Source organism: Chaetodon auriga, chromosome 3 (genome assembly GCF_051107435.1).
Source record: "Chaetodon auriga isolate fChaAug3 chromosome 3, fChaAug3.hap1, whole genome shotgun sequence".
NCBI classification, from domain to species: Eukaryota; Metazoa; Chordata; class Actinopteri; order Chaetodontiformes; family Chaetodontidae; genus Chaetodon; species Chaetodon auriga.
Genome location: NC_135076.1, coordinates 20,404,258 through 20,430,808, shown reverse-complemented (window position 1 = coordinate 20,430,808; position 26,551 = coordinate 20,404,258). Strand labels below are relative to the sequence as shown.

Genomic DNA, 26,551 nt, shown 5'->3' with positions numbered 1-26,551 from the left:
CTGCATTTTAATTGGCCTTTATTAATTGGACTGTGTGAGCTCAAATATCTTAAGCAGAATAAATATGAATAAACTGTTTATTTTACGCATTTCTTACTGTTAATGAAGTTGGCCCAGAAAGCTTAAAGCGGTTTATGTCAAGAATGAAACGAAAAGGTAAGTCCAAAGTTTTATTGTGGACGTTCAAACAGCTAAACATCGCCTTGTAGACCTGCTCTTGTCAACTGAGAGCCTCTATCTTTGACTAATTTAATTTAATTCAGCAAGACATATTAATAACTTTTACTGTTTGCTCTGTGTGGGGAAAACTGAACAATTTCTATGAAGAAAGAACCAAAAACGGGGAAATAAAATAATAATAATAATAATCCTAAATCAATGATTATGGGGTGTAGTAAATGGCAGTGGATCCTGGCTGTGAGTCTAATGCGCTGGCATCAAAGGTCAAATGGGAAGAAGCCTGGAGAAGCGCCCGCATGACGCGCTGCTCATTGTGTGTGAGAGCGACCGAACAGCAGCTGCGCCTCCGAATCAAAGCAAGAAAGAAACGTGCTGCACGCTCTCCTTTCCTTTAGCGCGGCTTGGTAAAGCCAAATCTGAGAGGAGGTGATGGAGAAAGACTCACGTTGGCCAATGTGAGGCCCGAGGACCGACAGGGGACGTTGGAAGGCACCCAGTAGGTCCCCATCGAAACACAAAATAGTTGAATTTCATCGTATAATAAACGAGCAAGTGAATGTGCAGAGTTTTTAGCTATGGTTTCACGCCAGTGTTGGAATTAAGGGGCCGCAGAGGGCAGCTCTCCACCTCATGACACCACCTCTCCTGTCTACAGCCATATAGATCAGTTCAAGTGCAGAGATCATCAAGAATTGATAATTGACCATTACATTTTGCAAAATTTCTACTCCTGCCATTGTAATAACAGGTGGACATTTTAATCAAAACTTGAATCAAGCTTCTTAATAGATTTAGATGAGCCCAAACTGAAAATGATGCAATTTCAGCAGGGGATAAAACTGCAGGCAACTGAGATGGTGTCTCTACCAAAAAAGAAAAAGAGAGAGGAAAAAAAGGAAGAAAGTAGATTTCTATGTGTGAGGCCTGTGTTATTGGAGAGGCTTTAAATTGTTTAACACTGCTCAATGGTCCCATTGTTAAGCTTTTATTGTTGTTTCTTAGTCTCACTGCTCAGTATTAAATGTGCAGCTCCAGCTCTGTCTGGTGACTTGAATTATCTCTTGGCATTAGTGCATAATTGTGCTGGTCAATGGATCAAGACATGCCTCCTGCGTTTCATGTGGTGCCCAGAGGTGCGTAATTTGCTGTCAGGTCAGGTCAGGTGGCCGATCTGACTCATGTTAATCATTTGCTGCAACTTGTGCGGACACTCAGAGCAGGGCAACGTGCTTTCATTGTTATGTAAAGCAGATGCAGCTACAACTGCACGCACATGGCAGAAAAACAGGGAGAGTGCTTTGTATTCTTACATCACTGATATATGTCAGTGCCGTAAGGTGTGCCAGGTTTCACACACAGATGGCCACAGACCGGCAGACTTTAATATGAACACAGCCCCAGCAGCAGTTTTAAAAGCCATTCCACCTCAATGGATCTAAAATGTTTAAGGGACAGAAATCTGGTCAAAAATTAAAACAACAAATAGGTTCTGGTCAGAAGGCATGATTTTAAAAAAAAATACGCCAACCAGACTTTACAGTAGGCTAAAGACACATTCTCACTCCGCTAAAAGAGGCCTGAATGACGGGTATCACCTGCTATCATATTCTGGTGATCTTTGCAGGATAATATCTACAGTCATTAATACCCCTGCCCCTCCGTGTGTGTGTGTGTGTGTGTGTGTGTGTGTGTGTGTGTGTGTGTGTGTGTGTGTGCCCGTGCACGCGCGCCCTCATCTCTCTCTCTCTCTCTCTCTCTCTCTCTCTCTCTCTCTCTCTCTCCCTGCAGCAGGTGTTCGTTTAGTGTGTCAGAGTCGGCGGGGCGAAGATCTTCCAAAGTTAATATTGTGTTTCCAGAGATGATGGGGAGTTCACTGTCCTCGCTTTATTTACACATTCTAAATTAATTAAGCGCAGGATTCCTCTGTCTGTTGCAAAAACACGGAGGATGGAGGAAGACTGGGAGCAGCGAGGGGAGGCTGTGATTTATAGCGGCTGTGCAGCTCGGGCCGCGGCTCGCCTCTCCTCCGGGCCGGGGAGCCGCGGACCGGGCCAACATTCCTCTGCGGGGGCGTGGAGGCTCGTCTGCCGCGCGCACAGCCACACACACAGGAGGAGAGGGAGGGCGGAGGGGGTATGGGGTATAAGATATGGTCCTATTTGTTTCATAGAAAAGGGAAAGAAGTGGACAAGTGCGCAGCTGCGGTGCGCTTATAGCTCCACAAGAGTGGCTGTCCCGTCTCCAAAGATAGGGGCCACAGGCTGGGACAAGTGTTTGTGTGCGATCGGCCGGGGTGAGGGTTTACGTGATGTCCCAGAAAGTAAAAAGTGAGTGGTTTATTTTGATTATTACTCCCTAAAATACAGCCCAGCTAAAGTATTTAGAGCGAGGATCTGCGGCCCAGTGTGTCTCTGTTTGGTGCATTTATCCTCCAGAACAGAGTTCACGGGAGTCCCGTTGAAGGCTCAGAAACTAGTCGAATTTCCGTTAGAAGAACAAATTATCAAAGCGGTAACGATTCATTTCAGAGGGTCTAAAGCCCTTGATCTTCAATAGGTCTGTATGCATGCTGTTCCCCACTATGTTAATGATGCAGCCCTTCAGTTACACCATTAGAAAAATTAAATTCACGTGGAGGCCAACGTGCATTTAATGGAAGCCTGTGGGCCTAAACTTTGCATCTTCATTAATGAGATTATATTATATGATATTATATGATATTATATGATATTATATTATATTATATTATATTATATTATATTATATTTTTTAGTTAGTGAAGAATGGCTTTCAACAGCTTCGAGCGTGACCTTGAAGAAGAGTAGCCTGACATCTCTATCACTCTCTCTCTCTCCCCCTCACACACACACACACACACACACACACACACACACACACACACACACACACACACACGGTTTCCTTGTGGTGTCAGCATAGCCTCTGTCCTCGTGTCCTTCAGGACATAAGATGCATCGATCAGGGACGTAACGTTATTGGCATACAGTGAAAGATTTAACTAGAACGATTTCATTTAATCCCCAGCTGTCAGGCGCTGTTGAAACGAAAGAAAAAGAATTAATAATAATAATCATAATAATAACGCACTTACTATAACCGTTGCTTGTCATTCCTAGGACTCCCCCCGGGAATCCTTAAAGGAGAAAAAAATTTAGAAAAGACATAAATCTATATTTATGTTGACATCTCAGTCTATAAATAAATTATATTGGCACGAAATATGGGTTTAAGCGTGCTTACGCCCAAACAGAGCATATGGGAGCGCTTAGAAAGAGATGGGAATTGCCTCGAAATGTATAAATGTGTTTTTGGTGACTGCTGAATCATTTGCCTGTCACTTCGCATATCACTCACTTCTTATTTCGTTTGAGAAAACGCCACGAAAGATGACGAATGTCGTCGCCTAAATAAAGACACACGCTCTGGTGCGGAAGCCGTGGGTGGTCCTGAAGTGACAGCCGCGCACGGAAACCGGGATCTGTCTGAAGCGTCGACGTGTGAGCGGTGATGATATCCCATTAGGACTAACATGAAAAATTAAAGGGCGTTTTGAAAGATGCTCCCCGGATGTCTAATGTGTTCAGTGTTTGTGGTGGTTTGAAGAAGAGCAAGTTCCAGGTCTATTCTGGTCGCAAGCCTGTAATCTTACAGGCAGAGATGGACAGTTTGTGCGCATCTGAGCTGAAAATCCATAGAAATGGGTTCACTCTCAAATCGCCCATTTTCAAAGCTGGTGCCTTTGGCTGAACCTCCCCGCGGCAGACCCAGTGTGTGTGTGTGTGTGTGTGTGTGTGTGTGTGTGTGTGTGTGCGTGCGTGTGTGCGTGTGTGCCTTATGCTTTGTGTCTGCTGATTTTTATTGGCTTAGTTTTCGTCCCTGCCGTTATTTAAATGGTTTTTTAACCACCTCTGCAAACGCTTCATGTGGATTTTAATGGACTGATGCGGTGAGTAATGGCTCCCTGTCAGGGCGAGTGTGCGCAGAAAACTTCAATAGTCTGCTAATGTTTTTCCCCCTCATTTACTCTGCAAATTATACGTGCAGGATATCAATTAACGTCGTGGACGTGGCTGGAGAAGCTCTAATCAAAATTATTTCCCAAATCCTTACGCGATATATCAATTGTCCAATTTGCACTTGCAGGGAGAGAGAAAGAAAAAGAGAGGAAGAAAGGCTGCGCCTGGATAAAGAAAGTAGTCATGTGTTGGTTTTCGTTTCAAAGACTTTCAGTGAGCTGCGCTGAGGGAAAACAGAGGAGTCAGCCCTCCCACCCTTCATCCTTAATAATCATCTGTCAAAACACCCACAAACTCATTTAACCATTTGCACACAGATCTGGTAAATAAAGGAGGCTTTACACCCCCTTCTGTCTGGAAACATGTGCTCCAACAACTCTGAAAAAGACCAATAGGCCTGTTTTCTGTAGCCGGACGAGTCCCACTGCTTCTTTTATATGTATCCCGAGACAACACAGATGACATGAAAGCGGAGCAAACCGAGGGCCTTTAGAGAAGATTGCTTTTCAGGGTCTAAATGTGTGTGGCTGGTCTCACAGGGGGACCGCTCGCTGTGCGCACATTCACTCCCTTGGGCCAGGGGTCCACACTGACAACATCAACAAACGGCCAAAAAGCCGCATTATGGTGGATTAGGTGCCTGATGAAAAATGCTGCTACAAATTAGCAACGAAAACCCAAAAGACCGTGGGTATATCCTTGTTCACTTTCAATTACAGACCGCCGAGGCCTGCTGACGTGCCCCATTCATTTAGGGCCTTTGTAACTGGCTAGAAAATGGTCCTTTACAAGCGAGCAAGAGCCACACAAGAGGAATACTTGCCCACTGTTGCGTGATATTCATGACTGTTGTATACAACAAGTCGTGTTTGAAATATGTAAATTTGGTGCGTTTCTTCCACCTAAAAAGAGTCTTAATGAACTGCTTCACTAAGAGACTTTTTTTTGTCTGATCACCTTGTTGTAATCAGTTAACTGGATTAATTCAGATTAGAATCTTAATTCTTATCAAGCTATTAATATTAATTTTAAGCTTTGACCTTAATGTGCAAATTGGTAAATAATAAAAACCTCCTTTAACTAAAGGAAAACAAATAAGACTGACTTATTATGAAAGTACATGCATGTGAGTCCTTTCAAAATTGTTCATTGCACTTGCACAAAAAAAAATACACCATATAGCCTGACTGAATTTACTTCCCCTCATCAGCTGCTCTTTAGTCTATGTTATTCACCCTTTTTGTAGAGCAAAAACTTTCCATGCAGTGATAATAAAAATAATAAAAATTACGATTTTCTTTTTTTCAAATTCACAAACATTTATTATTCTTGCCGTTACAACAAAAAGAATGACCTATGAACATTTAGGTGTCTCTCTATGGGCAACACATGACATATTGTATGTTTCACAGATTAAATTGTGAAATAGATAGGAACGAACAACAATTAAAAGGTTGAGAGAGGTAATGCGCTCTTTTATACCAAAATCACATAGCCTACGTGTCCACCGACAACATGAAATGATATTGTCACAAAATCACCATAGGGGAGGGGGGTGGGGGTTGGGGGGGAGTGGGAAATGGTTATTTTTGAGTCAGAAATCCCCCCTTCGTCTCCATGTGCTTTCTAAGTAAGTAAAACCTGAGTTTGCCGTCTGTCAGCCTATGTCAACAACAGTGCCATTTTCTCACGACGCACAAAATAAAAACAATATAAATCATAATAAAATTCTCAATTATATTTAAAAAAAAAAATCGGGTGTCACCTTTAACTTATGTTAAAATAACAGGATATCTTTCTCATTTTCTCCCTCTGGCACATGAAGGCCACATGCCAGATCGCAGGCCAGCATTGTTAAAAAGTCCTTTTTTTCCCGAATGTTTCTTGCTTTTGTCTCTCAATATTATACACATATTTACAAAGCATAAATAAACCTTTCTCTCCTCTTACGTTGTTAGGAAACGGGGAGAGCCAAAACACTCTTATTTCACCGAGCATGTACAGCCTACCTTCACATAGGGCGACGCCACAATTGGTTTTTTAATAAAAGATTTTTCAGCCGGCAATCTCGCCATTTTTTCTAGAAAGGACAAGTGTTCATAGTCGGGGTTTTGCTGGAAAAAGTCTGACTCTGTGCCCCGGGTTGTAATATGCTGTCCTGTGAAAGGTTCAAATGGTTGGAAGCAGAGGCCAGTGCTGGTGTCAGCATGGCCAGGATCTGCGCCTGGCTGCCCGGCTGCGCGCTGTAGGAAGAGGCGGTGGAGTTGGCCGCACCGATGATATTGTCAATAGAGAATGAAGGCCGACTCGGGGCGCTGGAGTCTGTCTTGAGAGGCGGCAGAGACGGGCTTAGCTGGGGATAAAAGGGCTTTCTTAAATCGGCCCCTAACAGGGAAGGCAGGGGATGCGGCGCGGGGAATATGGAGGATGATGGGGGCAAGGTGCAGGGGGCGTTAGGGAAAGGGAATGAACCACCTGTGTGGTGTGGGTGATACGGGTTGTGGGCTGCGTGAAAGTTCTGCAGCTGAAGTCCATAGTTGTATCCGTACGGGCCGTATCCAAAGCCGGGTAGAAAGCCACCGGTGTCCCTGAGGATTTCATTAGCTTGGTGCCTCTTGAAGCGCTTCCTCCTGCGCAAGAAGCTCCCGTTGTCAAACATGTCTGCGGAATCCGGGTCCAGGGTCCAGTAGTTGCCCTTTCCGGGGTTGCCAGGCTCTCGTGGGATTTTCACGAAGCAGTCGTTTAAGGAAAGGTTGTGGCGAATAGAGTTTTGCCACGCGGGGAATTTCTCCCGGTAGTAAGGGAATCTATTGCTGATGAACTCGCAGATCTCACTGAGAGTGAGACGTTTCTTGGGGCTCTGCAGGATGGCCATGGTGATCAGGGCGATGTAAGAGTAGGGCGGCTTCACAAGTGCACTTTTTCTGGGTTTGTCTCCGATCACCGTCCCGACCTCTGCGCCGGACCCCATCTGGTCTGACGGGCAGTCGGAGCTGCTGAGCCCGGGAGAGGAAACCCTCTCGGCCGCGTTCTGCGAGTAATTATCGTCCGAGTCATTGTCCAAGTTGAACTCGTGGTGAATGTACTTCCCGTCCTTTCCCACGGATATGTCACCCCCAACCACATCGATGTCCACATCTTCGGACAATGCAGAGCTGTCGGACATATCCGTCCCTAAAGTCATCCTTGGAGACGCCGCTTCTCTTCCCCCTCTCTCCCAGATTTCCTCCTCCTCTAGTCCGGTGAGGCTACTGAGCGAGAGCGCACACACACACTCCCTCTCCCCCTTACAACCACACCAGACTTTTACCGCAGCTTTATCTCCAACTACTGAATGCACACATGGCTAGAATCTATTGAAAAGATAAAGAACTCTTTGACCTGTGGTGGATTTGGCGACTCCTGGGCGTCCGAGGCTGGTCAAGCAGGGCCGTGCGAGGTTCTCATCGAGCACAAAACTTCTGGTTTTCAAGCGTATATGAAAAAAGAAGTCAAAGATCTCGCACCAGTCTTGTGTTGCCTTCAGATGCGATCGTTTCCGTCTGTGATCAGTTTATGCTGCAGGTCATTTAAAAAGCTACTTTTGGATATCCACGTATCTTTCCAAAATATCTTTTACGCACGGGATTGGGTAGGTATCCAGCCAGACTATCACACTATCCTCCTTAACTCTCAAAAGGTATTTATAGGACCACGCTGATCACGTGGTCTTTGAGTCACTGTTACCAGGAACTAGACGAAATTACCCTGCAAAAAGTAATATTTGGATGTGCTCCCGAATCTTAAAATCATGTTTCGTTAAGAAAAACTTGACAAAAAATTTCAGCTTTTTTGTCGGCTTTATAAACTGGGAGTATCATTTGTTCCTGTTAAAGTGAATTTAAGAATTAGAATATAAAGCTTAAGAATGTGGTTGATTTCCCACATTCTGTGCTTTATCGATATATTGACAGTTTATAAACAAAAGCATGAATATGGATAAAATCCATAAGAGACAAAGTTGTCTGACAACCAAACGATTAAATTTCTCTTTTAATCGTGTAGACAGAGACTTTATTTCTGAACAGGAGGTCGCGTGCCTCAATTAGATGGACTTTTCTTTTTTTCTTTTTTCTTTTTTTTCAGTGTGAGGCGAGAGAAGCATAAGGTGTCCTCGGATTATGGTGATTGTGATCTCTGTGAAATAACCTTCAAACAGGCAAAGCGTGTGTCAGAGTTTTCAAGGTCAATTCAAATCTCCCATTTGTTTTATAGTGTGATTACGTGTAAATTATAAACACGTCAGCAAAATGTCTGCACATAAAAGCTCAGAATGGTCATCGAAGAAAAGATAATGATGTGGGTCGAAAGGTAAATCCGGGTAACATTTAAAAAGCCCTTATGCAGAGATGGTCAACGGTACATTCAATTATTATCGAACATAATATTCAGATTATTATTATGATTATTAGGGCTTTTCAAATGCAGTTTATATCTTGAATTTAGAAATGAAATGCATAAAATTTGCGCCCATAATCTGTCGAACAAAAATCAAGTTTAAAATATCAGGATGTTGCCACACTCATTAAAATAAGCCTGTTATCTCTCTGTTCGCGTGACCGTTAATTCATATTTCAAAATTTGATCTGACACATATTGATTTGTTGCACCAGAGGTTTGTCAACTATTCAAGGCGTTCAATGAATGCAACTCAAACGGAGCTCTTCGTCTCTTCTGTTCCCTAATGAACTGGCTGATTTGGCCGGATTGAAACAACCCCCCCACCCCCCCACCCAAGATCTTTGCCCAGTAGCCTAATTCCCTGAACCCTTCTCACGGGTTTTGTTTTCCTTGTCAAGAAGTCACAACATTATCCATCTGCATTTTCTGCATAATTCACCAGGGTGCACAGGGGTTTAAGTCAGCTGCAACCTGCTCCAGTTCGTCTTCGTCAGGAGTGAAAAGGCCAGCGGATGACTGTGTGATACGTGTGTGTGTGTGTGTGTGTGTGTGTGTGTGCGTGTGTATTCAGAGCAGGCTGACATTCCGCATCATTACGGTGCAGAAACACCGAGTAAGGCATTTACATCAGCACCCCATTCATCGTCGAACAACACACAGACTGTCACATTTTTTACGTTTAAATCAGATTTTTTTTGGCTTATCAACGAACAACAGTGTTTTCATGCATCTCGACGCAATATATCCGTGCTGTTCGTTTGCTGGTTTATTTACTGAAGTTTGCATTTCTGTGCTTTTTCTTTATTGAAGGAAACGACCGATCCACGGTGGAATTAAGCGCAAGTCAAGCATGCAACTTGTTAAACACCCCACAGGAGCCCTGGCCGAGCCGTGCGTCCTCCTCTCCGACCTGCCTGTCACAAACCTTTAATGTCCGACACAGACGCACTGACACCTGCCTGACAGCTGCGCGACACACACCACGCTTCACTTTCTCCAGGTCTCTCAAGATGATATTAAGATATTATTATGATAAACTTCTCTTTTTAATCACTAGATTCGTCAAAGTTTTTGGAGCCTTGGGATGGAAACACTGAGCACATTTTATTTCTTTCTTTATTCACTAATTTGACCTCTCATTCTCTTTCACAGCGTGGGCTTAGCTGGTTTATGTGGAACTGCCTACACTTGCTGATTTATACTGCACTTCAGTATATTTAAAGATATGTAACAATATCGCACTTGTGGCAGTATTTTACCGATTCTTTGTTTACATAATTTTATCGAATTAATTCAAATTTAACTGCCTACAAAATTTGCGCTTCAGATATTTCTTCAAGTTTGCAAACGTTCAGTGGGATTTTGGTCCTTAGGAGCCATGATTTGCCTGGTTGGAGGGTGGTGGGGGAGGGGAGGGGTCTCTCATAGTTGTAGTTAGTTGTGCTGAAGCGCCCCCTGCTGTTGTTCAAGTCATGAATGAAACGCTAACAGCTATGGCTGCCAAACGGACTGTTCATGCCAGTTGTCTTCTGTAAATATGGCTCAAATAGTAAAACTGCAAAGTTTCACTAAACTGAGATTGTGAGAAAGTGCTAAATTATCTTCAAAGTCAAGTCAACTGAGCAGCATAATGTACATAAATTAACTATATATTTAGATGCCTTTCCTTTAGAATACTTAAGATCAGATTTGCATTGCAGACAGATTGTGAGAGCATAATAAGTATCTTGAAACACCAGAAGGTTAAATGAAGCAAACTGTTCCAAATAGGGTCCAATAGAGGACTTGGCTTTAAGTGAAAGGGGCAGGCTGCACGGTGAGTTTGTGACTGTGTTTTCAGTTCATCACAGTGTAGCAGTAAGTGTCAGTAAGAGACATGACAACAAGCCACAGCTGGAGCACAAGAATGGATAGAAAGTTAGATAGCTGCAGAAAGAAACCCAGTTTAAAAGCAGCTCTGCATGCATATTTGTTGATTTTTATTTTTTAAAGTCAAAGCATTTTAAAGTCCTGCTTTTGAGGCCAGCCCCTCATCATTCTTTCAGTCTAGAGTCCAGGTTGTGCCCATGAAAAGGTGACTTTATAGTCATTTTATTGCAGAGAGATTTAATCCAGTATGACAAACAAGAACTGATAACCATTTCTCAGCTTCCTAACAATATCTCAAATTCTATGCAAACTTCCTGCTTGCATCAAAAGTCATAAACAATTAGCAGTTCCGCCAGCGTGTGGTTATGACATTTTCTTGCTCTGCTATTGTCCTTCCCTTTTCAGGTGAAATCAGAGTTTAGTGCAGCAGTCTCACAGCGATTCTCTTGTAATTAACAAAAGCAATTCTGGGACAAGGAGGAAGTCAAAAACTGAAGTGTGACCAAATTTATGTTGGTGCTTCCTCGCACGATAAAAACTTTTTAAAGACTTCAAAGTCAAATCAGTTCAGCCAAATACAATAAAAGATTCATATCATGCCATCAGTTATTCTGCTGTACAGATCAACAAACCCCACTGAGCTTTTGGAACACAGAGAATTATTGTATATTATAGCCGCTTACTTCAATGATTTCAGTGCGGACTGTTGACCAGAATCAGTGTAATTAATTATCACAACAACAAATTGCAAAAAGAAATCCTTGTCGAAGAGTGAAAACAATCCCACAGCTTGAACATCTTGCTTTTGCTTCCATCTAGTGGTGGAAAGTTTCAACCTGTTTAATCCCTTAAGCACTAATGTGAACCATCATGTTGTCTTATACAACATGGGTTTATCCATCATACTGAGCGAACTCGTGAGTGATCTGGTTGAGATGGTTAAGAGGAGACACTTGAATTTGACCTCACTTCTTTCAAATAACGCTTCCAGGTGATGAAATATGTGGATATAGATTATGGATATATATGTTTGTTTTTTATTAAGATGCTGTCCTGCTTATCAGAGACCGTCTTCAAACCAAACAACCACCTTTGTAAGTTTGCACTGACGACTACAAACGGCTTCAGCCCCATATTTTATCATGTGCATGTTCAGACTGACCCACCAGGTGGCCCTGAGGAAAGGATGATGTGTTTCCTCCTGCAACAGGTAGGAGGAACAGTGGCTGGGCTCCATATAGGAGTATGAATATCACACAGTCCTCACGACAGTGCTGAGTGTGCCATGGTCCCATAGCATAACTTACCGCTCTTATGCGTCAATAGTTTGAGTGCAGTGCAGATGTTTAAGGGCCTCAGTGTCAGACCAGGATGTGGAGCTTGTAGGGAGGACTAATAGTTCTAACTTTCCTCTGGCCTGTAATGAGTTATACATACAAATAAATAGCCATATTATTGATTTTATTGACAGTTCATTTTATTAATGTTTTGTTTGTTTGTTTGTTTTTTAGATATATATTTATGGCTCTCTATATTTGAATTGTCCATGATGGAAATTTTCCAAATTGAGTTCAAAAACTAAATTTTTTGTCATCATCACCAAGTATAACATTTTTTTCTGCATCTTCACATGATGACACTTTCACACATTTTTTGTAGTTTTTTTAATCGATTTTGTTCTGTTTCACCAATTACTGCATATTTATGGTTTAGTAATCAATGTGTTGTGGTTAACACTAACAGAGGAAGTCAAAATACAAAATCAAAATCCGAACAACAACCAGTTGTTGATGTAGTTCATAATAACCAGTGAACGATGAGTGGATTTGTTATTTTGATATAGAAATAGTGACTGAGCGCTGAAATGGTATATATTATATGTGCATTCACACCCTTGATTTAAAAAAAAAAAAATTTTTTTTAGGAACATTAAACTGACAGATAAGCATCCATTTCACAAGTCACAATAAAAGATTGTAATTAAGAAAGGGGAAAGAGTAAATTCACATATTCTGAATAGGAACTTGGTGGAATTAGAAATAAATGAATTAATTATACAAAAGCGAAAAAAAAAAAAAACGTGATGAAGATTGTTTCTATACCTGTAAAAGTACAACATCCTTTACTTAGTCACTGAACTGTCTCAGTCCTACTGCAGATCTTAAACTCAGTTGCAGCTAAATAAACGTGAACATTCTGCATAATTTCTACTTTCTTTCTACATTGTTTTAGTTTGATTAATAATTCCTGTCCCTAATTTCCTGTTAATTTGTATTTGTACTTTTTGTTATTCTAACTCACTAATTTCTCAAAATACATTTAGTCTGTGTCTGATTTTTTTTTTTTAATCATAATTGATTTGTTACAAATTTATAAGAGCTGAATCAGAGCCTATTTTGGAGCTGGTTTAGTGTTGAATGTCTTCAAATATTAACAATATATAACAATATAAATTAAATACATGTACAAACCACCGCCTGCCTCAGTTCTAAATGAAGTGATATCATTGTGCATTAATAAAATAAGATGTTTTTCTGACTGATCACGTACATAACCTGCAATTATACTAAAACCAAACAGAATAAAAACAGATTTTAAATGTGACAAAGAACGTCCAGATTCGTTGTACTGCAAAAAAAAATGAATTTATTTCGGGCGAGCTGTCGTCAGCAACAATAACACTCTATTTTTATACATCAACAAAGTATTTACATGAAAATCAGCAGACGTGAGTGATAAAACAAACACATGTAAACTTCAAAACAAACTCTAAGACAGGAAATATGAACGAAATGTGGCACAATAAACTACTTTCTGAGATACAGTCATATAATGTGACAAACGGAGCTTAAATGGCTTTTCACCTTTTAAAGTAGGAATGTTTGATCAGGAGGCTCGGTCATTTTGTGTCATCGTTTCTCTGATCTTTGAAAAAAAATATGAGAATAATGAGTCCATGGAGACATTTTGGAATATATATACCCTTTGTCAGTCTATAACATCCCAATAATACTCTGATCGGGACTGTTTATGTTATGATACGAGACCTACTGTATGTGTTTCATCTCATGTGGACTCTATCAGGGCCAATTCCTTTGATATGGGACTATTTAGAGGCCTATAATTAAGAAGGATTTTTGGTTTTCTGGTAAATAATGTTTCACATATACCGCTCTAGTCCTGACGCAAAGTTGGCTTGTCTCATGTAGGTGTTGTTGTAGGAGTTCATGGGGCTGGAGAGGCCCAGCAGCTGCTCCGTGTGCTCGGCGCAGGAGCCCGGGCGCAGGGCCGGCAAGGACAGCCGGTTGCCGGTGCAGTACACTTGAGAGCTCCCCGGGGAGAACCCGGACTGGGTCATGGTGGGCAGGTTTGGAGGGGAGGCCGAAGAGGAGTACGGGTACCCGGCAGCCAGGTTGGATGACAGGTTCCCGCTGTTTCTGCTCAGCATGTTCGCTGAGGGGTTAACAGTCTGGTTCTGGAAGCAGGCAGACGGGTCGGCGCCGGTGACCGAGCAGCTGGAGGTCATGGTGCCCAGGTCACCTCCGCCCAGCCCCAGCGCTTGGGAGTTGAGCTCTCCCCCGGGGCCGCCCTGCACCACCGTCTGCTGGCTGATGATGTTGTCGATGCTGAACATGCGCGGCTGTCCTTGGCCGACCCCCGCGGAGGTCTGATAGTGATGCAGCATGGCCGGATGCGGGGATGTGGCAGTCAGCTGGGAGCCATAACCAGAGCCTATCCCAGCGTAGAGGGTGTTTGGGTACGACGGCCTGCCCATTGGAGTCGGTGTGAAGGCGCTGGAGCTTTGCATGTAGCCGGGATAGGTGCTCACATCTGTGCGCTTGAATCTTTTCCTCCTCCGCAGAAAGCTCCCGTTGTCAAACATGTCCTCAGCGGCGGGGTCCAGGGTCCAGTAGTTGCCTTTACCTGGCCTGCCGGGCTCCCGGGGGATCTTCACAAAACAGTCGTTGAGGGTCAGGTTGTGGCGGATGGAGTTCTGCCACTTCTTGGAGTTCTCCCTGTAGAAAGGAAAACGCTCCATGATGAATTTATAAATACCCCCTAAGGTGAGCTTTCTCTCCGGGGAGTTGGCAATAGCCATGGCGATGAGAGCGATGTAGCTGTAGGGAGGTTTCCCCCTCTGGACGGGCCTCTTCCTCCGGCGGCTCCCGGTGGGCAGGTGCTCCTCAGTCTGCCCCAGAGCGGCTCCATCCTCCGTGCTTGGGCTGCTCCCGCGGGGCTCGGACTTGATCAAAACATTGTCCTTTGACCGGGCCTGCAGCATCAGAGGCGGCGGAGGCAGCGGCGAGTCCAGGCTCACATTTGGAGACATGACGACAGGACTCGCATCGGCAGGCGAGTGCTGCGTCTCAGCGGTCATGTTGCACATGCCAGAGAAGTAGGAATAGTTTGCCAGATTCATAAAAGAAACAATGTGATGCGCTTCTTTTTTGTGGAAATGATCAGCTAGTGAAAAGACTCGAGTTGGGTGCGCCTGATCCCCCTGCCAAAAATAGCCCCTGTCCTGGTGTGGTGTTTGTGTGTCAGTCCAGGTGAGAGAAAGGCGTTGACAGTCTTATAAAGCAGGACAGGGATGACGCCACTGGCTCGCTCGTGACGATGGAGGCAGGAGGACAAAACCTCCCAAAAAATCTTAATATTCCTCTGACCCATCGTACCCTAGTTGACAGTAAGATACAGTTGTGGAGTTTGGGCCAGTTTTAGCTACAGTAATAAATAATCTGTCCTATTCAGATTTCAGCTTTCAAAAATGGATTTTAGGATTTAGTTAATAAAAAACATTTTATTTTGAAAAGACCCTTTGTCAGCTCGATAGTAGTATTGGATAGCCTACATAGATTAGAATAAATACTCATAGCGCCTTAGGGATGTGTTGAAAGCCATACTGGAACATTATTAGCTGAAGCCTTTAAACTTTGAGATTTACTCTCTCTCTCTCTCTCTCTCTCTCTCTCTCTCTCTCTCTCTCTCTCTCTCTCTCTCTCTCCCTCCCTGCTGGTCTCTGCCTGCTTTCACTGACAGCTCTGTGTATATCCAGGGTAGAAACAACACTCACAGAGCTGCTCTGTGCTACTCCAAACCCAACAGCCAATCCACCAATTGAAAAATAATAACAAGCCACTGAAAACAAGCAATTGAGCTATCAAAGCTTTTGGGGAAGAAAAGTAAATATCCCCTCATTTCATTTTCAGTTTTGGAGAGCGATAATCAAACAGTCCCCTGGCTGGAGAGGAGAGGTGTTATCTTATGGATTTTTAAGTAAAAACACAGTTCTGCACACAGTTGATATGCAGACAACACCCTGCATGTGATAGTGCTTCTAATTGATTATTTAGGCAAATAGAGGGTTGGAGTTAATTACAAAAGGTAAGATACACAGAGAGCAGACCCGCTGCCATCACTTTTAACAACATGGGGAGTGATGTTGTGAATGATATGTCTGGACCGAGCCCAGCAAGGCACACCGATGTCATCATGTCACATTTAAAACCCAAAGGACACAGAGATAGTTAACAAATTAAAGGAAAGAATTAATAAAAACTTCTCATTGAGAAATAAACATCCAAAACAAAACGGTGTGAATCATATGAAGTGGCTTCACAATCACCGGAGCTCAAGCTAATCAAACACGAGGAGATTTGAGACCAGATTGTTTGGCTGTGTTTTCCACCAGCAAACACACATGTATTGGTTAAACACCTTATTGAGAAACTTAATGTTAGTGTTTATGGTGGTGTTTTTCTGTTGTTTGTCGGCCATTTGTACACATGCATTCACGTAGGAGGACAGATTGAGAGGACTGAGATGATGAGAGGACAATAACTCAGACAACATGGCTAACTGTTCTGTCAGCAGGCCTGATATGAAAAAATATGGTGGCAATGATCAAACCACAGTCATTAATCATAACCGCCCACTGCCTTACTGGACGTCTGTTTCCCCGTCACCCTCACTCCATCAGCACAAAGTAGCCGGCATTCCCCCCTCCCCCGAGAGATGATCGGACCCCTCCCGACCCAGCCGCAGCTCAGACAACACTAAGCCCAGCTAGCTACTCACAGCCAGTGGCTAACAGCTTCAGACAGGCGTGGGAGCGGGGCTGTATCCAAGCAGGATCTGCCCCCAGAGCTGCCAGGTCAGGCAGGACAAACAGGGGCTCAGGCCAGGAAACGGGCCCTCTGCCTCAGGGCCCGCGGCCTCTTGCTAATCCCCTCTTCTCCTAAACCACCCCAACATCCCACCAAAGCCTCCCTGTACCTCTACGCACCGTGTATGCTTGTCCTGGACTGTGGTCAGTTTATGTATTTACGATTTTAGACGCTGTGCCAACATGCACATGCATTTTTTGTTCACGGTGAAAACGTGTTAATATGATTACGAAATGACCCAGTAGGCAGATGCTACTGACCTGCAACTCTGGAAACCACAGTAGGATCTACAGTATGTAAATTAAAAGGAAAGAGGATTAAAAATGCCACATTTCTACAATTTCACTGCTAGATTCTGGGCTTGTTTGGCATCCTCCTCTGTAACAGCTGCAAGAGAGCCATATGCAACAATGCACTGTTTTCATATTCTATTATTTACGTAACAAAAGTTACCTCAGGTCACAATTCATATGAAGTAGGTCGAGACTGTAGGCTCTATGAGATGTTATATCCAACAATAGTGGTTGCAGACAGTCAGAAGATGGGGGATTCCCTGAAGCTGAACTCAGTTCAATTTGATATAAGCATGTGGACTGACACGGGGACTGGAACATTTCACAGTTTGAGGATTATTATTGACTTATTTGTAGTCTTCATTTTGTTAGCCAAAGCTAATGGCCTACCATCCACCAGGATGTGCTTTTGTTTTGGTTTGCATAAATCTGATATCTTCTTCAAAAAGGCACATTTTGGTCTTGCTCAGCAAGGTACTTGCTGTCATACAGAAAACTAAAAGATGAGAAAATTAAATTATATGCTCAGAGTTTTATTTCTTTTGTATTTGTTATAGAAGTTATTCATAAATGTGTAAATAAATGTGTTCTATAGAGCAGGAGGTCTTACAAGAAAGACTCACAGGTTTCATTTTTACATCTACGAGAGATTTCAACCCAGTGAAACGTGGCTGTAAGTGGTTGGATGTGTGTGTGTGTGTGTGTGTGTGTGTGTGTGTGTGTGTGAAAATGTCCCTGAAAACATTAAAATAATATTCAAACGACTGTTGTGTTTGTGACAGATGCTCATCACAAGATGTTTCCAAAAAGAGAGTTAGTTGAGCATCGTCTACATGTGTGCATTTGAAGTCACCGTTGCAGGGATGAGCAATGCATCCCCTGACATATTCTCCTGTTTTCCTGCAGATGTTCACCTTAAGTCTCAGGGGGTCTCTGGTGGTAGTTGGTCTGCAGGTTCTCTTCCTCTTATAGATGAAATCCTGAGAAATATAGAGGGACAGGCAGAGTTGCTGAGCAAACACTTGGAATCCATTCATTCGCAAAGTGGCTCCAGGGGACGGGGAGGAGGAGGGGGAGGCATGAGAAAAAGAGGGGGAATAAAAGAGTGAGAGACAGAGAGAGAAAGAGAGGGAGACAGTGAGAGAGAAACACACGAGAGAGCGCAACCTTTTTCTTGCTCAAGCTCATCAAGTACGGGCCAGGGCTCCTGAAAACGCAGGGATTACCAGGGTACTGGGGCTGTCCTGGCCTGGGCCGCCTCTGCTCACTCCTGCACTGCACGCTACACTGCCCTGCTAAAGCACTGCACATGGTTCTCACACACAGACACACACACACAGACACAAACACACACACACAACCAGTCATGCTTGCTGTATGGTTCTCATCTCTCATTCGCAGAAAGTTCACATGGATGCCTAACACATACATACAAAAAGACAGACACTCTCTCTGTCTCTCTCTCTCTCACACACACACACACACACACACACACACAAACACACACACACACAAGAGTCTTTCAGGGTTAAATAACTTAATTAAAAATCTATTTCACAGTCATGTACATATTTGATTTTAGGGTCATTTTTGGCCTCAGCTTATTGGTATAAGTTATGTATAAGATTAGCTGAAGAGAAATAGACTCCACTTGGTAAAACGACACAACTCTGCTGCAATTGTGCAACTGGACATTTATTGAAGACCATAAACCTTTGACCTGTAATGATGCAACTGAGGATATACTGTTCTTAAAGTTTCTGCCTGGATAAATGTCCCACTGCCCCCCAGCCTCCAGCCCTGCAGTCAGGGATGCTACAAGGTTCACCCAGTGAACACCAAGCTGGGGTCACGTCCTGTGAAGATAAGCACAGTAATTAAACAATTAGGAGTTGAAAACCCACAGCTTCAGGTCATTTGATGGAGTGCGTGGTGTTGCTTTGAGGCCATACTGTTCTTCCTCTCAGTTACTGTGGAAGAAAAAGACAACTGTCTCAGCTTTAGTCCACCTTCAAATATCTCTTCTTTGTGACATCTGAACTGAAGGTCAACAAAATGGCAATGACTGACAACATCATGAACGGAATTGCTGGATATTTTGGACTTATTCGCTTTCTTGCCAACTTAGATAAGAAGATTGATACCACCCTTGTGTCTCTCTGTCTAAGCTAGAGCCAGGAGACAGGTAGCTTTGCTTGCTGGGGGACACAGCTAGACTGGCCCTGTCCAAAGGACTGTAAAATCAACCTATCAGCACCTCTAAATCTCAGTAATTTAACACCTTATATCTACCTGTGGACAAAGCCAAGCTAGCTGTTCCCCCTGTTTCCAATCTTTATGCTAAGCTAACTGTCTTCTTGCTCCACATGTTGAACAGACAGATATGGATGAAGAGTAGTGTTGATCTTCTCATTTACCCCTTGGCCACAAACTAAATAAACCCTTTTCCCATAATGTTAAACACTCTTTTTAAATATAGCTAATATATATATTATATATATTATATAGCTAATTTCACTGTGTTGATAACTGATGGTTTTCAGTGAGAATATTGTCCATCATTGTGACATAGGCTACCCACAGTGATACACCCAAAGTATATGGATTTGGAGATTATAAAGGGACAAAATGGCCAGCAGAGCCGCCCAGATGATGTGAAGCTAAGAAGTAAACACTGTCCTAATACTCCACTGCTGGAGGCTTGTTAAGTCTTTCCTATAACAAAGGCCAACAAGAGCAAACGGTAGAGATCACACACCCGTTTGCTCTGGAGAGCTGAGGCAGCCAGCACTAAGGACATGAAAGGAAACGAAAATATACCCTCTCCCTATTTAGATCTTGATATATGGTATGTATTAAAATACAGACAATAACTGGTTCAGTAAATGGCCAATAAGCAAAGCACTATTACATGATTATCAGATGCAAAAGCATTAAAATCAGATTTCAAGAAGTGAGATTTAGTTCAGATATCCAACTGGATGCTGTAAATACTGCCTGTTGGCTTTACTGTATGAGGCACTGTCTGCTTGAGGCATTCCTGGAGGGCTATGTGGACCAGACTGGCAGACTGGGTAGTGATGAGTAACAGTTTACCGCAAAGGGAAGACAGGCTGGTGTGTGGGCTGCATGGGTGGGTTGTCTGTGTGTGTATAATCACGTGTATATGCACATGTTCGGAGAGCTGACAACAATTTTTGCCTTCACTTCATTGAATTGAAGCTGTTTCATCTTGAATTCTAATCACCCTAAAATGTCCTAAAATGCAGAGCAGAGTATCAGTGAGGTCACAGTGACACAGACGAATCCTTCATTAGACGTCAGAGTTTCGGAGCAGAGAGAGACGTGAGAGAGGTGGGCTCAATAAAGAGACAAGGACTTTCATTCAGCGAGTCCATGAGTCTTTATGGTGCTGTCTTTCAACATGCACTTCTCACTCCTGCACTTCAGCTCTTAAGCCGTTGGAGTGGATCTCTTCCTTTACTCCAGAGAAAAATAAAACCAAAATATCTTACCAGTAAACATTCCCATTATTTAGTCACACAGTATTACATATTGAATCCAAAAGAGTCCACGCTGCTCATATCACATCATCAATGGCACTTGTTGTCCACCTCAAAGCAGCTATTGGTCCTGGCATTGCTTGGTGGTGAGAGATGGACAGCCAGCATGCGGACACACAGCAGCCAGCCTCAAGGCTTTATTACACCGAGAGAGAGCGAGGAGAGCAATGATAAGACCCGGCCTTTACACAGAGCGATAAAGTAGGACGCACACACATCACATGCTTGGCACACACACACACACACACACACACACACACACACACAAATACAGTATGTATTTGTGTGAGATTTGTTTTAGTGCCAAATGTTCAACCTTTATCATGAAAATTCATTAAAGTGGAAAGGTCAGAATAAAACTAGTTTCAATACCTGGATGTTATCCAGCAGACACACTTTATAAAGATCTAATTCAACTACTGCTTAAAAGATTATATTGAAATACTATTATGGGATACTTGGTGTAAAAAATTCCCATGCAAATGCCTGTGGAAGTGACTTAGTTAGCCAGTGTTTACCACCCAGTCCCACACCCTCTCTCTTCCCATTGTCCTTCCTGTTGTCCGAGTCCATGTCAGACAGGTGGGATCAGCACCCATTATGTTCTTTAAGACTCATGCACACATGCACACAAAAAAAATTAGAACGTGCTAAGCGGATACCCACACATGGGATGAAGGTACACACATGCAGGTAGGTGCAGATAAGCGATGGCCATCCCCACTGGTTTACAGGAGCAAATGAAACAACATTTAAGTTTGCATGTTCTCGTATGTGGGTTACTTTGAGTGCTCCAGGTATGCATCTTAGGTGGACTGGATGCTCTAAATTGGCTGATAGCATCTCATCTGGTTACCTGTTCAGAGTTTACACAGCCTTTCCACCATGAATTGGTGGCTAGGATTAGCTCCACCCACTCTGACACGGGACTAAATGGTAAAAAACACAAACTGATAGATAAATCTTTGTTGACTTTATTGTCAGTCAACATATAACAGAGAGACATAATCTTTAATGTGGTCTGTACAAAGTGAAAGCTTATTTAACTTGAAAGGATTGTCATCGGAGTGTGTGTTTACACTGACAGTGAATACAGACCCTTACACCCATCTAGTGGTTACTAGAACAAATGTAGTTTGACATCCCTTAAAGTTAGAGTAAGTTGCATTATGTCTCTAACATATAGTTTCTGGATGAATGCCAAATAAAATATCTGTATTCATGAACATAAAATTTGAATATTCCCACTCCAGTAATGTAAAACAATGACATGACCATTGACAGTGAATTAGTTAGTGGGATCAATATAAAATCATGTCTGTGTCTCTCTCATGTTTACCAAAATGAAAGTAGATTTTAAGAAAAAAAAAAAAGAAAAAAAGAAAAAGATTTCTATAAAACCAAGACTATAAGTGACCACATAACACAGTGTGGGGTGTATGTAAAGTTTTTATAAATGAAGCAGGTTGAAGCATCAGGTTTTACCATGGACTGGAGCAAAACAGGGCGGCCATAGACAAGATTAGTATTTATTTTATTTATTTTTTCTGAACAGTATTAGGATGATTTAGTGCCACGACTGTGACCGTACGCACTCCACTACAGTAGATGTCAGCATACACTGCTAATGTTGCTTTGAGATCCGCTACAAACATACAAAGAAGAAGAGCGGAACTAAAGTGTCTCTTCTTGTTTCTGGCGGTTTACGAGAAAGGGCGTTCAGGCGGTTTGCTTCAAAACATTATGGCGTCGAGAAGAGCAACAGTTGCGCCCAGTAGTTTTAAAAGTGTCTCCGGTGACGCTAAAAGGTAATTCTTGACATGCTTTTTTCTTTCTTTCAATCGACTGTCGTGTATTGCGCTGATTTAGCAAATTTAATATTAGGAGAGTGTGATGTAGAGAAGACCCCATCAGGCTCAGCCGCTGAGGTTAAGATGCTATACGTTCTTTTATTTAGCATTAGCTGTAGCTCTTAATCTTTTCACACTGCTGAACCAGAAATGTGGTTCATAAGCAACGTTAGGTTACAAGTAAATGTACCCGCCTTTTATTCTTTATTTGTTACAGTTCTTGTGCATTGTAACGCTAAATTAACGGTAGCTAAGCTAACATTATAGCTTAGCTTTGTTTAGCTCGTTTCTTAAAAAAATGGGGGTTATTATTTATACGTTATTGAATTTGACAGTTATTTATTTTACTTGTTTTCAGCTCGAAAGGTGGGAACAATGCTAATAAAACCAATAACAGTGGAACTGGGAAGAAAAGCGTTAAATGTAAGTATTCGCACAGACCATGGGCTCCCGGAGTCTGGTAACGTCACGTAATAAATGGATGGTTGAGGTACTGCTATCGCGTTTTAGGCATGAAAACATAGCATGGCATAAAGCTATCTTTCCAAAGTGTCTCTACAGGATTGCCTTTTAGTGACACAAAATAACCAAAATCAGCTTAAGTGGTTTTTGTTGAAATATTTTATTGGTGACAAGTGCAACAGCAGAAAAATATTAAAGTTTATAAAGAAGCTTCTTAAACCATTCCTGTAACACAGTCTTCTTTTTTGATCATCCGTGTACGCAGTATAACTGATATTATCTACAGTACTTTGTGCAGTCATCCCTCATGATTTTTTAATATTTAATATCACATATTGTTTCGCGAGGCTGTACTCCTCTTTACTGATTTCAGATTGTTGAATTAGCTTCAACTAAGCTTCATCAGTTTCTTTATTATTTTCTTTCTTTATTTGTTAATATGTTTTAATCTTCATCTTTAGCAACTGGCACTATTGTCAAGTCTCGATATATGCAGGCTGCTGAGAAGTCATCTCTTTCAAAGGTAAAGCTATTATGTGTACTATTTTCTGGTTTCATCATTTTTCACTCATGGTAGTCAAACTACATTAGGTGTTTTTGCTTAAGATACGTATCTAAACTCTTGTGTGAAAATCTTGTATTTGTGGAGTTCAGGTGTCTTCATTTCTTTCTGTATGTTGTTGTCACACTTATGTTATGTAGTTGTAATTCATTGGACCCCTGTAACTAACTATTTACAGAGTAACTCACTGACCAACGAGTCTATTGCTGTGCCACTGAAGCCTTCCTCACCTAAACCCAGTGGTGTCAGACCAAAGGTGGGCACTCCACCAAGACGCTCAATGGCCCCACAGGCTCATCCAGCATGTGAGTACTTTGTATCGCAGTTATTGTGAATGTGTAGTCACACAATTATAATAGATACATTTTTCATTTTAACAATGTGAATTTAAATCAAATGAGTATTTGAATTGTGCACAGCAGTGATGATGTTAACTCTCAATGTCTTTAACAAGCTAACCGAGTTAGTTGTTGATATCTTGCTGTGAAATCCAGCAGTGCAATCCTTTTAATAAAATCCTTTTAATAACTTATTTTTTTTCTGAAAGAGAACAATGAATTAACAGTTTTAATATTATCTTCCTTACAGCAATGGCTTCATGTGAAACTGAGCCATCACTGCTCGGGAAAAGTATTCTGCAGTCCACTTTCTCAGATGGACACTTCTTTCGACCAGATTTTGATATTTCAGTCATTAAAGGTAAACTGATTTAATCTGCTAAAATGCTGGGAGTTATTTACATATGGGGTGGCCCTTTAACAGCTTTTTTTAATCTGTCTCTCTAAGATAAAGCAGTGACTGAAAATGCAGTTGAACCTGATAGAAATCCAGAGAATGACAAGAGGCTCATTGAGATGCAAACTTTCCTACTGGCCTACCTCACAGCTAAGGTGAGTCAGTCTTCCAGTGTGTCTAACATGCTAAAAACTGCTTTTCATGTGTCTGCTTTGTTAAATCAGTGTACAGTACTGATGCATGGATTGACTCTGTCATCCAACTCTGAATGTACACATCAATCATTCACCCACATGAACAAATTCTTTTTTCATTTAAAGACCTGCACCTACATTAACATTTCACTCCACCTATCCAGGTCTGTGTAGGATATATTGCCTTTTAAATTATGTCAAGCAATGCAACCTTTCCAGGTCATTTCTTTGTGTGTTTATGGATTGATGTAGTTTAATTTTTATCAGCAGCAAACCTGAAAACTGTAGTTTCAAACTTGACAGGATAGAGAAAACTCTCCAGAGAAAGCAAAATTATTCTGAATCAGAATCAGAAATTGCTTTATTGTCAGGTATGATTTTACACATACGAGGAATACTATTCTTTTAGCTTTTAGCTTCTAAAATATATTTTATATAATATAAGTAGTTATTGGTTATTCTCTGGGGAATAAACCTCTTGTTGAAGCCAGATGTTGTGAATGATCTGGCTCCATCTCTTTGATGTTAAACTTCAGATGGAGAGCAATACTGCAAAGCTTAAGGCTGAGGCAGAGGCAAGGATCCTGCAGGAGATGGAGGAAGAAGAGATGCTGCATAATGAGGTCCAGGAGAAGAAGCGTCAGTACCTACTCATGGAGAAGGACAGGCTAGTGAATGAGATGCTGGATTTGCAGGTTAGGAAACCACCTTCCTTTTTTTGGATAGTATTTTGAAATGTAAAAAAACCCCCCAAAATGTATGCAGTCTGTGTTTATGTGCAACAGAGTGTGAGTACATGTTTCTCATCCTACTGATTTTTTTTTTCCATCAGATTGCTGCACTTACTCCTGTGGCTGAAGCTGCCAAGCAGTTCACAATGGACTACAAGTGTTTTGCCACAGCTGTTGACACCACTCGACACGAGCTGCCTGTCAAGAATTTCTTCATTGACGGGGACAGAAGGGAATTTTTAGGTTGTTGTCACTATGTTCAGACTGTCTGTGGCAAGATAACTTCAAAATTTCATTTTGAACAGTTTGTTTCACGATTCTGTCCATTTGTTACACAAGCTGATTGATTAGATAATTTTCTTTCAGTTATTCTACATGATATAACAGGCATAATGATATGATGTATGTTATATGTATTTTGCTGGAACTTATGGTAAATGTTACCATAATCATCCACCTGTATCCACCCGTTTTAGATAAAGCCGAGGTTTGCCTGAAGGAGAGTGAGAAGTTGCTGGAGGAGTGCACAGAGGTAGATCATAAGGACAACAGCACTTCTTTAGAGTGCCTTAGGGACATAAAAACGACATCAAAGGACATCAGTAAGCAGCTATCAGGGTAAGCACATAGACAGAACCTGGTGATGCTTGAACATTGCAGCTTTTAACTGAACCTTGCCAAGTGTTTGGTAGCACCTAAAAATGCATCCTGACTCTTATCAGGTTGCACCTCTACTCAAATACTGGTGTTGTCCATTTTCCTAGTGCATTTGCAGAGCTGCTGGAGCTGACATCGTTGGTCTGCCGCCATACAATTCATGTCCAGCAGTCCACAGAGGAAGAACAGCTTGGTACTGCAAGAACCCACGAGCTCTACTGCCCCAAACAGTGAAGGATTACTACACAGCATGGGATACAGAGTACATGCACTTTGGATACCCCCCCTTTCAGATTTCCCCTCGGTGTGGATAAATTTGTGCCATTTTAGTCTTGTTTTTATGTACAGTATACTGTCTAACTTCTTTACAGCTGTATTATGATATATTGTAAATGTTGAAAAATGACTGATATTGTTTCAGAGATGTAACATTGTTAATAAATTTAACAAAAGCAATGAAAATATAAATGAACGGTCAACATGAAGCATCAGTGTGCATCAAAGTGTTAGAGTTTTTAAGATAAGATTAAAATACATAATGTTAAATAGGGCTGCAAGAAATACCTAAACCTGAATGCATCTTACTACTAGAAAAACAAATATGAGTTGTGAGAGTTGGACGGCACAGACAAGTTTATTTACGTTAGTTTTATGTAGGCTTGATAAGGAAAACAGTCACAATTTAATCTAATTCAGAAACACAGTCCAGTTTGATGAGTTCCTCTATCTCCACCCTGTGCCTCCCCTATATCACAGTTAAATGTAACACGAGAGGCACAAACTGCGTTTGGAAATGGTGTTTCAATAGTAA

At 42.0% G+C, this 26,551-nt stretch overlaps 3 protein-coding genes across 3 annotated transcripts; 1 reads left to right on the top strand and 2 right to left on the bottom strand.

The window, feature by feature from the left end:
- Nucleotides 1-5,528: 5,528 nt before the first annotated feature.
- foxd2 (forkhead box D2) lies at nt 5,529-7,843 on the bottom strand. The gene has a single exon (XM_076726374.1). It carries the CDS (start codon nt 7,399-7,401, stop codon nt 6,298-6,300), a length of 1,104 nt encoding a protein of 367 aa, XP_076582489.1. The 5' UTR covers nt 7,402-7,843; the 3' UTR covers nt 5,529-6,297.
- Nucleotides 7,844-13,686: 5,843 nt separating this feature from the next.
- On the bottom strand, nt 13,687-14,946 carry foxe3 (forkhead box E3). The gene has a single exon (XM_076727087.1). It carries the CDS (start codon nt 14,944-14,946, stop codon nt 13,687-13,689), a length of 1,260 nt encoding a protein of 419 aa, XP_076583202.1.
- A 7,314-nt stretch (nt 14,947-22,260) lies between these two features.
- Nucleotides 22,261-26,223, top strand: haus8 (HAUS augmin like complex subunit 8). Its single transcript, XM_076726744.1, has 10 exons — nt 22,261-22,357; nt 22,758-22,822; nt 23,323-23,384; nt 23,602-23,728; nt 24,012-24,122; nt 24,210-24,313; nt 24,889-25,047; nt 25,185-25,326; nt 25,560-25,701; nt 25,848-26,223. Exons 1-10 carry the CDS (start codon nt 22,293-22,295, stop codon nt 25,972-25,974), a joined length of 1,104 nt encoding a protein of 367 aa, XP_076582859.1. The 5' UTR covers nt 22,261-22,292; the 3' UTR covers nt 25,975-26,223.
- Nucleotides 26,224-26,551: the final 328 nt, after the last annotated feature.